At 35.1% G+C, this 13,856-nt stretch overlaps 1 protein-coding gene across 1 annotated transcript; it reads left to right on the forward strand.

Annotated features, from left to right (window-relative positions):
• Nucleotides 1–532: 532 nt before the first annotated feature.
• Nucleotides 533–2,667, forward strand: LOC114821412 (replication protein A 70 kDa DNA-binding subunit B-like). The gene is made up of 7 exons (XM_029093507.1): nt 533–695; nt 768–849; nt 932–1,064; nt 1,523–1,680; nt 1,822–2,274; nt 2,378–2,503; nt 2,622–2,667. Exons 1-7 carry the CDS (start codon nt 533–535, stop codon nt 2,665–2,667), a joined length of 1,161 nt encoding a protein of 386 aa, XP_028949340.1.
• Nucleotides 2,668–13,856: the final 11,189 nt, after the last annotated feature.

Raw genomic sequence — 13,856 nt, forward strand, 5'->3', positions numbered from 1 at the left:
GAAATGCGATCCATGCAACTATGAACTCCTGGGATGTCCAATTCTTTTCTGAGTAGCTTAATGTTGGTTGTACTTATGAGATAAATAAGTTTCGTGTCATCCGAAACAGAACTTCGAGCAAAATTGTCCCTCATAATGTAATGATTGAGTTGAACAAGTGGACAACCATAGTCCCTGTTGAGAGAATTGGCCAAGTCATCCCAATGCAATGGTTTAATCTGGTTGAATTTGATCAGCTTCACAAAAAAGTTGACAGATATGTGGAGCTAACAGGTAAACCATAACATTTTTTTTGCAGTAAACCTTTAAATTCATTTTTAGCAGTTTTAATGTAATTGACTTTATCGCTATTCTTTTGACTATACTTTGCATAGATGTTTTTTGTTGTTTAATGGCCTTACAACCAACTGAAAAGGTGAATGTGCAAAATGTTAGGGTTGCGTAAAAACGAAACTACAAATACAAAATATAAGGTCAATGATCTTTTTATTAAATTGGTGTTATAAATTTATACATAAATGACCGTATAAACATGAGGTACAAAACACTAACTGCATTTTCTTATCATAGAGGAGATCAAGTGATGGTCACCCTGTGGGCAGAGAGTGCAATAGGTTTTCAGGAGGCTGCACTCAAATCGCTGGCGCCGCCTGTGTTCATTGCTTTGACTGCTCTTAAAGTCAACCAGTACCAAGGTTATACCATCCCATCGTTTAATGTGACAACTTCAAATTCTTTTTTACTAATTGCAATCTTTGTATTTACAGGGAAACCTGTTTTAGGAAGCACAGGCTCAACGGTGTGCTTTTTTAACCCCGACATCCCGCAGCTCACGGAATATAAACAAAGGTAAATCAATAAGTCTTCTTTATTGTTTTACAAATTTATTATTTTACTAACCATCTTCTTCTCACTAAAATGTACAAAATAGGTTTCAATACCTGAACTTGCCCGTTGAGATTCTACCTAGCTCTGTTGAAAGGTATGCAAAACCCCATGTGACTGCTGATTCTGAGTTAAAGACAATTGAAGAGTTGCTTCTCCTTGATCCTACATTGAAAAAAGTTAGTTCACTATCTTTGCGTTGTTAAATAAAATGTTTCTTCTTTTGTGAATTGTATGTGTTGCAACCACTTCTTGCTTGATTCACTCACATAATATGAAAAAAACGTGTCATTTGTTGATTGTGTCTGACATTATTATGTTTGCACCATCCTTTTAATGAACCTTATGCATTTTAGTTTATCTCTTTTACATGAACACAAAAGCATGATAAATTCATATCTTGGTATCTACTTAAGTTTCAGTGGTGTTCATGTCTTTCAAGTGGTTGATCCATTTTTTATAAGAAAATGTTTCTTCTGTTTTGAATTTAGTTTTGGTCCAAATGTGTTTTTTTTGTTTTCCATTCTTGCATTTTGATTGCGGAAACAAGTCGTCACCAATTGTGTTCTACTTTTTGGGTTCATCATCTTTTTTTACTCAATGTTTTAATGCGAGTAATGCATCTATATCATAACAGGATACAAAATTCATGTGTCGAGCGACGATTGTGGGTTTTGATCTAAGCAAGGGATGGTGGTACAAATCGTGCCCCTCTTGCCACAAGGCTGCAAAGAAAATGTCTGCAGACTTTGAGTGCTATGAACATGAGTTGTTGAAAACATTGCCTGAACCATGGTAACAATCGCATCTAATTTTTTAACATTGTTCACATTTCTTCACACTCTGTATATTTTTAGCAGCACATTGTGTATGCTTTTACCAGCAAACATTATCTTTCAAACAATCTGACACAATGTGTCATCATCTGTTACTTAGGTTTAAGATAAATTTTATTGTGGAAGACAACACAAATCAATTCAACCTCATGATGATCGGAAGGCACGCTGAACAACTTTTGGGTGTATCTTGCCACTCCCTTGTCATAAAAGAAGGGTACGATAATTCTTTTATGCTGCCGCCAAATCTTAAGAAATTTATTGGCAGCACAAAAAAATTCCAGCTTCAATTTGGAAATCAAAACAAGGAATTTCCCAAGACGGAATTTGTTGTGTGCGGATTATTTGAGGACCAACCACCATCTGCCACAACAACTAGCTCAGTTGAACTGTGCACACCTGCCGCAAATGTTGAGAAACATATTGTTAATGCTGCAACTCCTGCCTCCTTTGTGCCCTTAGAACCATGTGCTCAAGAAATCCAACTACCAGCATCAAACAAGACTGTCAAAAGAGCATTATTTGTTGAATCAAAAGCTGCAAAAAAACAAAGGTTTATTTTTCCTTATACCACACAACTTCACAATATATGAACGAATTCTGTGTACATTTGGAACCTTTAATTCTGACCTTTTAACTTGGACATCAATTGACAGCAAAACATGTGAGGAAAGCCAGCCACAATCCACAATTTTAGCAAGAATATCAAAGGAATTCTCCAAGCCAGTCATTCCGAAAATAGAGCCTTTAGACAAAGTTCCTATAAGCGCACTGAGAAGCAGGTCGCAAACCAAAAAACTCAAAGAAAGGCATAATTATGGTGCATTATTTTAACTGTTATGCAAATACTATCTTTGCATCAACCTGTTATTGAGATTTACCCTCTCATTTCTGTTTCAGTGTTGGAGATGTTGATTTCCTAAAAAATGATTTCTCAAAGATTTAATGATGGCTTGGTGCATGTGATTATACCTATGTACATTTTTTAGGCATTTTACTTCAAAACTTATGCACTGCAAGCACTGGAAGATTATGTTTTTATGTTTTTTTTCCAATCGTTAAGGCGATAACATAGCTTGCAAGACATGTATTTTGTCAAGTTGCATGCACAGACAAAATATGTGTGGACTACATGTTGCTTCTATTCCTTATGTTAAAACAATATTTTGTTGTGATTATATTTTTGGTTATGTCAAACTTCTAAATAGCCCTTTTGAATATCAATACACTGATTATGTAAAGTTAATTCGATATAACTGCAAGCTAAAATATTTATTCTACAACTACGGTTAACTTTCATGTTTGGTTTTCACATTATGTTGAACCATTTCTGTTGGTTTATACTTTTTTAAGATTTGCTAAATTGGGTTCTATATTTTGTAGACTAATATTGCTTTTGCCATCAAGTGGTTAGATGTAGATTTTGTAGGTTTTTAGATAATGGTGATTCATAATTACACATATTTATTGGAATTAAACTTGCAATCCGCACTCTATGCACCATCAAATCTTATTCCAAGGCTGCTGACATTTCAATATAATTTGGTGAGACGTGCTATCATCAATAATTTGTGTCTATTTATATTAGAATGATTCATGCATGTCCTACATTACGATTTCAAACCCTCGCAGCAACGCGCGGGCACTTTTCTAGTTTATATATACTAAAGCCGAATGAGAAAAACACTATTCCCATGGAGTATTTATCAAATATAGAAAATATTAACCCTTAATTTTCAAAATGTCACTTTTTATAAAAACTTTCAAATATATACAAAATTTCACTTAAATAGACACAAATACCCTCAAATTTAACAATTAAATAAATTAAAGGCTTTTTAGCTACTGTCGCCTTAAGCTCCAGTCCACATTCACTTCTACACTCCACCAGACACAACCCTATCCCTTTCGACCCCCTCATCATCGACATTGAGCTCTGCCGTGGTTACGACAAGTGGGAGCAGCAGAATTTCAATCATGCTTTCAACGCCTTTTTTCTTACTAATATCATTTTTAGTTTTAAATATAAAAATAGTTTTTAAAGTTAATTCACATGTCGTTATATGATTGTATTTGTGAGACCCACGTTGAGCCACATCATCACACTAACAGAGCAATTGACATATTTTTCACGAAAAAAACTAAAATGATCACGATGGCCAAATTCAAAGAAAGACTAAAATGATTTACGATAGACAAATTTAAGAACACTATATTGATTATCATTAATTGTTAAGGACCAGATTAAGGAGTTATGTCAATATCACGAATCATTTTGACTAAAAGGACTTTAATTTATTTGATTGTTAAATTTGAGGATATTTGTGTCTATTTAGGTGAAATTTTGGATGTATTTGAAAGATTTTATAAAAAGTGACATTTTTAAAATTAAAGGTTAATTTTTTACTATATTTGATAAATACTCGCTCCAATGTACAGTGGAAAGATGGAAATGCCCCCCATTTTACTGTTCAGTTCAGTTTTATTTGCTCGCCTGCACAGTTGAATGAAGAAATTGCCCATGGGACACGTGTGTTTTTTCTGTGTTCGTGAGCTGTTGATCGCTCTTTTTCAAGAAATTTTTAGTTGTGATGGGAACACAAGTAGTAAATCAAATGTTTTAATAGGAGTCGTGAGAAATTTTATTTTTTAAATTATTAACCTTTTAGCACATGTATTGTACTATTTATATAATAACAACTTTCCATGTATTCTCCTTTTTGACAGCCTTCCTTCCTCTATCAACGGAGACTCTATCAATAGCCCCTTAAACGACAAAACCACTGCCCTTTCACCCAGACTACCGCCACCACCAGTTGACCAAAATCCGACGCAGCGGTGGCAGTGGGTTTCATGAAGGGTTGTTTCCGTTGGGGTTGAGCTTGGAGCAGGGGAGGGGCTTCTGGAGTGGGGAGCGGTTTCAAGACGACGTCGTTGATAGTCGAACCTCATATGTGAAAAATGAAAGATTTTGTCTGGGTGGTTTTGTTTTGTTAATTCGAAAGTTTAACACTTCAGATACTTTAATTATAAGTTAATCAATGTTTTTTAATTAGCTGTTTTATTTGTTTGCTTAATAAGCAAGAAGACAAGGGAAGGAAACAAGGAAAACTGGAAACTTAAAAGAAATTGGGTTTTGATTAATTGGGTGAGATTCAAGTTGTTCTTTCTGACAAGAAGTAGGTTATAAGAGGATGCTTTTGGGTTCCTTGACAGAAACTCACAATTTTTAGTCATATAAACCGATTTCCTTAAGCATTCTGCATGTCAGAGAAAATGGAAGCATGTGAAAAGTGATGGGTTTGCATGTGATTTTAGAGAGAGAGAATCTAACTGTGGTGATTAAATGTTTCTCAATTGAGTATAATTCTGATACGATACAAATCTCTAACCCCTTAATCAACCTGCAAGTAACACAGAGGATAGAGATGGAGAGGGAAGGAAGAGAGAGAGCAGAGCTCTTAAATGTTTTTTTGTTTATGTTTCTTTTGTGTAAATTCTGATCTGATTACAATAGTGAGAGCTAGTGCTCTTATACAAGTCACAACTCATCATGCCAGTTGGCTAATTATAACCAAGGAAGAAAATGCCGATAATATCAGCGATATTTCGCCGATATTATCGGTTTTTCACGGTAACGATATTTTAATAGGTATCCAATTGGTTTTCGTCTAAATATCGTGATATTATCGATGTTATCGATAATATCGCGATATTTTCGATAATATCGTGAGATCAAAACCCAAAAATATTTAAAAAAAGCTGAGAAGCCTCAACAGATAACTACACTTGATCTTAGCCAAAAGGGCCGAGCAAGGCATGCTTTCCTCAGCTTGGGAATGTGGCTTTTATAGGCATGTGTGCTTGCTCACTGCCCTTGCATGGGCGATGTGGGATTACAGAAACCAAGCTTGGGAATGTGGCTTTTATAAGCCTGTTTGCTTGCTCACTGCCCTTGCGTGGGCGATGTGGGATTCACTGGCGGAGGGAGTAAAGGTCCTGGCTTTCTAAAACAAATATATATATTAGGGAATTATGCATCTTTCTATTGCTTGCTTTCTAAAACAAATATATATATATGGGAATTATGCATCTTTCTATTGATTCAAGTCCTGCTTTCCAAGTTTCAAGCATAAACCCATCTCCCAATTAGCTTTAATATTTTATCTAGCTATCTCCTTAACACAAATTAATAGCATTTAAAATCAAAGCAATATTTCGCCTTTCTTTGAATAGAAAACATTCAATTTTAATTATGAAAATTAAAAAAAAATTCCCCTTTTCTTTTTGAAATCTCATACATCTTATAATCCTAAATTCGAAATCTATTCAACAAATAAGTTTTAAATTTCTTTGTTTCTCAATCGTTTCTTCTCTATTCTACATATTACATGAGAGTTATGGTTCGTAAAGTTTTTATTTCTCTATTCTACATAATAGTATAGGCAGCGGGATTATAATAAAACGATTTTAAAATATAAAAACTCGTCAAGAACAATTATAATTTTTGTGTGTATGTAATATTATATGTGCATATGTTGTTTTGAATATTTGATTTTGAGATATATATTAGCCTTGTAAATATCATCCGCTTAAAAAAACTAAATAAAAAAAAACCTTTATGAGAGGCCCCTCCTCACCAAAAATTCTAGCTCCACCAATGGTGGGATTACAGAAACCAAAACGTTTTGCTACGACTTGCGAGGGCTGGTACATGTGAACTTGTGACTCCAACTAGGTAAGACTTAAGAGCCAGATCTAATTTGGGACCTTCTATCCTATATTTGTGGACAACGATCAAATGCTAAAGATTAAACAAACATAATATGTTCTACAGCTTAGCAAAAAAAACTACAAACCCTTTGCTTATCAACAAAAAAAGACAAGTCCTTGCACTAGATATACTTTCAAATTACGTTGAGTAGCAACCTGATATATGTATTCGGACGAATTATAAAAGAATTGACATACTCCTGGCTTCCAAAATTCAATTCTTTTACTTTATATAAACTTGAAAAAACATAATCGGCATCCAAATTAAAGTTTAGTCTTATTCAACGTATTGATTTTCAATCGTTAATTGATATACTATAATTTGGAACTTCAACGCCTAGACGCATGCTTATGTGTAAGAAATTTAAAGTGTCAAATTCGGCACATTATTCTTCATCATTTTATTCACTTCCTTTTTTTTTTTTTAATATCCTAAATAAAACCTCTCAATATTGTACTAATTAATTATATATAAATGATTATGGTGTGTTTAAATTTCTTTCATTAATTACTACATATTTTCTACACTCACAATGTTTGCCAGCTCGCTATATAATCAACTTAAATCAGTTAAATCCATCATGCAATGCATTTCCTTCCAATTTTTTGTGATAAACTAATAGATAATTGACTAAATAAACATCCTGCAAAGTTTCATTAAAAATTTCCAAGTTTTTCTTACAATTTCCGTGGTTTCCATGTAATTTTTATCGATATCGATATTATCCCGATATTTCCATCGATATTTCCGTGTTTTCGGACTACCGATATTTCCGATATTACCGATATTTTCTTCCTTGATTATAACAAGCTTCACTAAGACAGGAATAAGCCTAAGAATCCCAAGATTAAAAGTTTTAATAGTGACTAAGCTAATCACTAGATCATATCAAATTCCGGCAGGCCTTCGAAACTTTGCGACCAAACCGAATGCCGGCGCTTTCTAAGCCCTCTGCAATCAAGGTAAGCAATTTTGAAATCGGATATTCGATTTAGAGTTTTGTATAAGTTTGATAATTTGGCATTTTGGGTATGCTCTGTTTGGACGCGACCAGATGGACTTGAGAAAGATGAGATTTTTGGTTGGGGGAGATTGTGATGGAGTGGAAAGCAGCATCCCCTTCTGTGATCTGGCCAGCTGAAAGTGCACAAAGAGGGGAAATTTTTAGTTGTGACGGAAACACAGATGATACACCACGTGTTTTTATGTAAGTGGTGGAAAATTTTAATTTTTAAGTTATTAACCTTTTAACACACATATCCCACTATTTATATAGGGACACGTAATGTACATCTCATGTGACGGTGACATTGAAAAATCTCTCTGCAAAGAGAGAGAGCTGCTAGATACAGACCAACCAGTACAACCCATCTCATCTTTGCTGCGTTACATGATACGATATTGAGGGCATAACTTTTTTTTTCACTGCCATCCAAAGGTTGGAAAAGCAAAGTCAACAACCCAAATTATCATCACACAAAAAAATAAAGTGCAAAATTCAAAATTAACCAATTGGAAAAACGACTCCAAAGCCATAAAATATAATAAATCCAATTAAGATTAGAGTCCAAAAATTCAAACAAAAAAAATACTTAGACCAACTCCAACCATGACTTATAACCTAAAATTCCCCCTTTTTCCCCCTAAAACCCACTCCAACCCATGACCTAAAATAAACCTAAAATCTAAAACCTAAATGAGGGCCAAATTCCGGTCACATTTTAAGCCACAAAGTAAAATGGACTCCACATTTCTGCTGAAGAAAAGCAACCCCACGTGGGGGTGTTCCCCCAGCTTTCAATGCAAAAAGTAGTTGTTGGCTACTTTATATCATCAGCCCAATGCAAAAAATAGTCGTTGGCTACTTTATATCATCCAAGTTCAAATTTTTTTTTTAGTTTTTTATGTATATATATTGAATCAAACAGTAAATCTAACGGTAAAAAAAAAGATCTAACGGTCCAAATTTAAATCCAACGGCTAAAATAATTAAAAAAAATTATTTAACTTAAAATTCAACAAAAAACTCTATAAATACCTATGTATTTATTCAAACATCCACACAAAACTCACTTTTCTCCTACAATTCTTCCAATTTTTCTTTCTACCATTTCTTCTCATTTCAAAAATTTTCAAGATGGCAAAAGAGCATGTTAGAGGTTGTAATTGGACCTTTGATGAAGATATTGCTTTATGTTTGGCATAGATTTCTATTAGTGAAGATGGTGTCGTCGGCACCAATCAAAATAGAAAGGATTTGTGGGGTAAAATCATTAATAAGTTCCATGAAAACTCTAATGCCGGTCGAAGGGAAGTTGGTGGTGTTTATGATCGGTGGAAGATTATCAACAAAGCGTGCACTTTGTGGAAGGGAAGCTTGGAGAGAGTCATGGTTGACATGCCTAGTGGAAGGGGTGCCTCAGAAATTGTGAGTTTCTTTGTTGATATTTTACTTGTCATGTACATAATAGTATTTTGCAACTAATTATTTTTATGTATTTGTTGCAGGGTGACAAAGCAATGGCAATTTACAAGACAAGAACTACACCAAAAAATCAAGCTTTTAAGTTGCATCATGCTTGGAACTTCCTCAAGGATTGTCCGAAGTGGGGAACCGATGCGAATCAATAATGTGGAAAATTATTTCATAATGAAACCCCACCCCCAAATGATGTCAATGAAGGTGTGAATTTTGCCGACAATGAAGGTATCGACCAAATGAGCCCAACTTCTTCTTTGCCAAGCCCTCGGTTAGAGATAAGCAAAAGGAAGCAAAGAGAAAAGGGAAGTCCCAAGATCCAATACTTGCACAATTTGCTAGCGAAATGGCAAGAATGAACGAAAACCAGTGTCGTCAGCAAGAAGAATCGGCCCAAATGTTTTTGGCCATGAAGCAAGAAGGGGATAAGGAGCAAGAAAGGTACGAAACTAATTTGATAATAGAGAACCTCGACAAATACACTTCAGAGAGGAAGAGATACTTACGTGGTAAGCAAAAAGAAATTTTACGAAGGAATGCCACAAGGAGTATATTTCAAGATGATGATTCATCTCAAGACTATCACCCAAGTCCACCACCAAGTCAAGATGATGGATATCATTATTAGGTTTATGTAGTCTATGAGTTTTCAATTGTATTAAGTTTATGTGGTTTATTAATTGTCTTTTATTTTTAAGTTTGTGTGGCTTGTCATGATTTTCATGTATTGATTTAGTGATTTTTCAAAATTTATCGGAATTTAAATCTTTTTAGGTTAAAATGTTTATAAAATTAATTTAGGATAGTCTACATAATTTTTTTTAAAGTTAATTTAAAAAAAATTAGCCTTAATTCATTTTTTGATAATATGGGGCTAAAATTTTAGGCCAAAAGGGTTGGAGTAAAAAAGCTGTTTCTGGGCTAAAACCTAAATTTTCTGGGCTAAATATTTTTAGGTTTTAGGTCAGGATTGGAGATGGTCTAATAAACAATACTATTATCTTAAAAGTTTTAAAAATACACAACAGAGCGCTGGCCTTTTTGCTAGTTATGAATGAAAATTGATAGGGGTAACTGATAACTTTGTGTGTCAGGATGTACTTGTGACTTAGAATCAGTGGCTCATGTTTTCAAAGATTGTCGAGAGAAGTTTGGCAAAGGTTGGGAATGTATAATCAACAGTCAGACTACATTGATTTTCATGACTGGTTTCATTTTAATCTTACTAATTATAAATCTTTCATAATTGGGGTTTAAGGTGGAGGTTAGTTTTTTCCCTTGCTTCTTGATTTATTTGGTATTGACGAAATAAATTTCTTTTTGAGTAGGACTTTACAATGACTGATGAGCCTACAATTGTTATTTGTACTTATCTTCTTGAATAGTTGAAGGCAAATACTCACAAGATTGATAAACCACGTAGGATTGAATCTTTCTCGTTCCTCATTCGGATTGGCTTAAGCTTAGTGTTGATGGTTGCAAGAAAGGAAGTAATAATTATATTGTAGCAAGTGGTGTTTGGAGAGATTATGATGGTAAATGAAATTCTAAGTTGCACGCCAATTTGGGCACATGTGATATTCTCACTGCTGAGCTATAGGGTCTTACCTTGGGCTTACAATTGACATAGAAATTACAGATTGAAGAATCATTGGTGGAATCAGCCTCTGCAGTGGCAGTTCATTTAATGTTGCAAGTTGCTGGCAATAAACATCGTTTAGGTCCCTTGTTTTGGGCTGTCGAGATTTGCTTTCAAGAATTTGGCAATGCAAATTCGACATGTCTATGGAGAAAATAATTTTGTGGCGGACAGTTTAGTGACCTATAGTCTTGATTTAGATTTAGGTAATTTTTATTTTAATAGTCCTTCTTGTTCAGTTAGTTTTATTCATGAGGATTCACTTGAGATGTCCCAGTTTAGATTTATTATTGAGTAGAATTGTTTGAGTTTTTGCTTTTAGCCCCATTTTTCAACCAAAATACAATAAAATTTTGATACGAAAGGAAATTTTTATTTCCCTAAAATCAAGAAATAATTTACTTTTGTGTCTTAAAGGAAATTAGTTGAATTGTGAAATGAAAAAAAAAATGTTTATTTAAGGAAAATTGATAATTTTTTACTTTCATGAGCCAAAATTTTCTTCATTGTAGTTACTTCTCAAGTCGAATCTAATTTATGATTGTTTCTTTCAAATATAAATAATCTTATGTGTTCTTCGTTGATTTATCAGTATTTTTCACTATACAAATAATCTAGCTAGCGCGCTCTTCATTGTAGGCACCTAAAAGGAATTTTCAAACCATAATTTCCGAGCTAGGTTTTTAGAGAAAACAATCTGGTGTATTCCTTGTAGTTTACCTAGTAAGTTGTTTTCTTCTAGGTTAAGTTAGTGGTTTGAGATTAACTTTTTAGACAATGCAGAAGAGTTTACAATGGCGTAGTAGTATGTATTGTTCGTTGTAGTCACCCACCGCGTAGTAGTATGTATTGTTCGTTGTAGTCACCCGCTTAGTCGAATGTTCTAAACAACACTTACTAGTTTATCTAGATGTACATAAATTTCTTTACAACTTATTAAATAGTTTGATCAAGCTCACAACTAGTTTCAACACAATCAAACAAATGTGCTTTTTCTTGCCATAGACGGTAAGATCCAAAGGGTGCGTTTGTTGCACCAGACTATCTCGGACTAGACTAACTTCAGTCATTAAGCTGGACTAGCTTAGACTAGACTAAAATGGACTAATTTAATGAAGCGTTTGGTGCAGTATCGGACTAAGAAGCAGAATAATTTTTTTTTTAAAAAAAGGAAAAAACAAGCGGTGATATAAAAAAATATCCATGTTATTTGCTTCAACTTCAATTTCAACCAACATCAAAATTTCAACCAAAATTTCCAGTTCCCAAATTCTACCAACTTCAATTTCAACTAAAATTTCCAATTTCCAAATTCTACCAAAATTTCAATCAATTTCAACCAACTTCAGTTTCAACTAACCTACAATCAAATTCTAAATTGCATATTGCCCAGAGGAAGAATTGGCAAATTAACTCACAATCTACCCCAAAAATTCATGTTCTCTATTAACAACCAAAGATTTACAGCCTCAATTTCTCAAAAGCCACGCATTGGCAATATATTTCCCACGAAGGGTAAGCAAATCAGGCCTCCATCTGTGTCATTGAGGCCTCCATCTGCGAATTAAACCTCCAGCCGCAAGCCTCCATTTTCAATTGCTGATCTCAGTCAACCAAATTCGTCCCTGTACCTTTGACCCCACCATTGTCTCCTTCTCCAAACCTCTCTTCTCCAATGACCCACCCTCATCCCCTCCTCCAATTGACGTGAATGGCCATGCCGTCGGCGGTGGAGAGCTCAGACTCAGCCTTGCGCATATCGTCGTTGTTCTCATCTTTATGTAGCTCAGACTAAACCCAAAGAAGCGTAGAGCCGAGAATTTATACATCTCGTCGACAATCGTCGCCGTCGGTGGGGTGGTCCGGCGAGGTTGGTATAGCAAACCAGGACAAAGACACGAGGAGGACAGCTGGACGAGGACGCAAGGAGGAAGGGACGCGAACGGTCTTAGCAGTCCCTTACTGATTGGGGGAGGTCTCGCTAAGCCCTTCTAACAAAGGACTTAGTCGAAGCCTGTCCGGTCTAATCCCATTAAACCTAATCCTTGTGCAAACCAAACATGAGACTACACTAGCAATTAGTCTAGTCTAGTCTCCCCTAATCCGGTCAAACAAACACACCCCAAGTTTCTTAATAGGGCCTTACCAAGGCTAGAAAGTTTCTCTTCACCTGAATCATAAAGGTTATTTAACCAATCCAACAGGCCCAACAAATTATTAACATTTACAGATGATATCCAGGATTGAAGTCCAAACTTGTCTTGCATGATTAGACCCACTCCAACCCAGGCAAAACATATAATTCTCCTTTCTCCCCTATGAAGCCTAAACGCCAACCTGACTCGCCCCACACGCAGACGAGCTAGAGACTCAGCCGAGGCAGACCCCACCCACTTGGGCGTGTCCCCCGGCTATCAGTAGCTGTCTGTAGCCGTTAGGCTTCCTTTTTCAATCTAACAGCTGGGTTTAAAATGGTCGTTGGTTAATCCAACGGTCTATGTTCAAATTTTTGTTTTAGTTTTATATTTATATATTTATTGAATCCAACGGTTTAGATCGAATATAATCAAATCTAACGGTAAAAAATAGATCTAATGGTCCAAATTTAAATCCAACGGCTAAAATAAGGTGAGGTGATAGACTTTGTCGGCCGACGACATCTATCTTCCTTGCAAAGTAGTGGTCATGATTGACAAATACGTTCAAGATGCTATCAAAAAGCTCTCTCCTCATCTGAAACCGCCTCCGAAAATCATGAGCAGGAAATCTTAAACACTCGATGAAATAATCTTTCATCATTCAGTCATGACACTCTTCTCTATCACGTTGCACAAATGAACGCCCCGTGACAATACCACGATAGCTAGATTCGGCATGATGCTCATATTGCATAAGCGAGTTTGCAAGTTCAGCTTCTGCATTGATCATTTTTGTATCCTCAATGTCAAGGTTTGCTTGGTATTGTGCCATTTGCATTGCCTTGCTACACCTTCTTCTATCACCTATTGATGAGATATTGAGGATTTTTAGGAAACAAAAACACTTTGAAAGTTGAAAGATATAGAGGATGATTGAAGGTTGAAAGATTGTTTGATCAACTGATATTCAACCTGTGTTTATATAGAGGATGATTGATGAAAGTTGAAAGATTGGTGAAAATTGAACGATTGGTGAAAGTTGAAAGTTTGGTGAGTTTCATGTGTCAATTTAGTGATTTTTCAATATTTATTGGAATTTAAATAT

Source organism: Malus domestica, chromosome 15 (genome assembly GCF_042453785.1).
Source record: "Malus domestica chromosome 15, GDT2T_hap1".
In the NCBI taxonomy this organism is placed as follows: domain Eukaryota; kingdom Viridiplantae; phylum Streptophyta; class Magnoliopsida; order Rosales; family Rosaceae; genus Malus; species Malus domestica.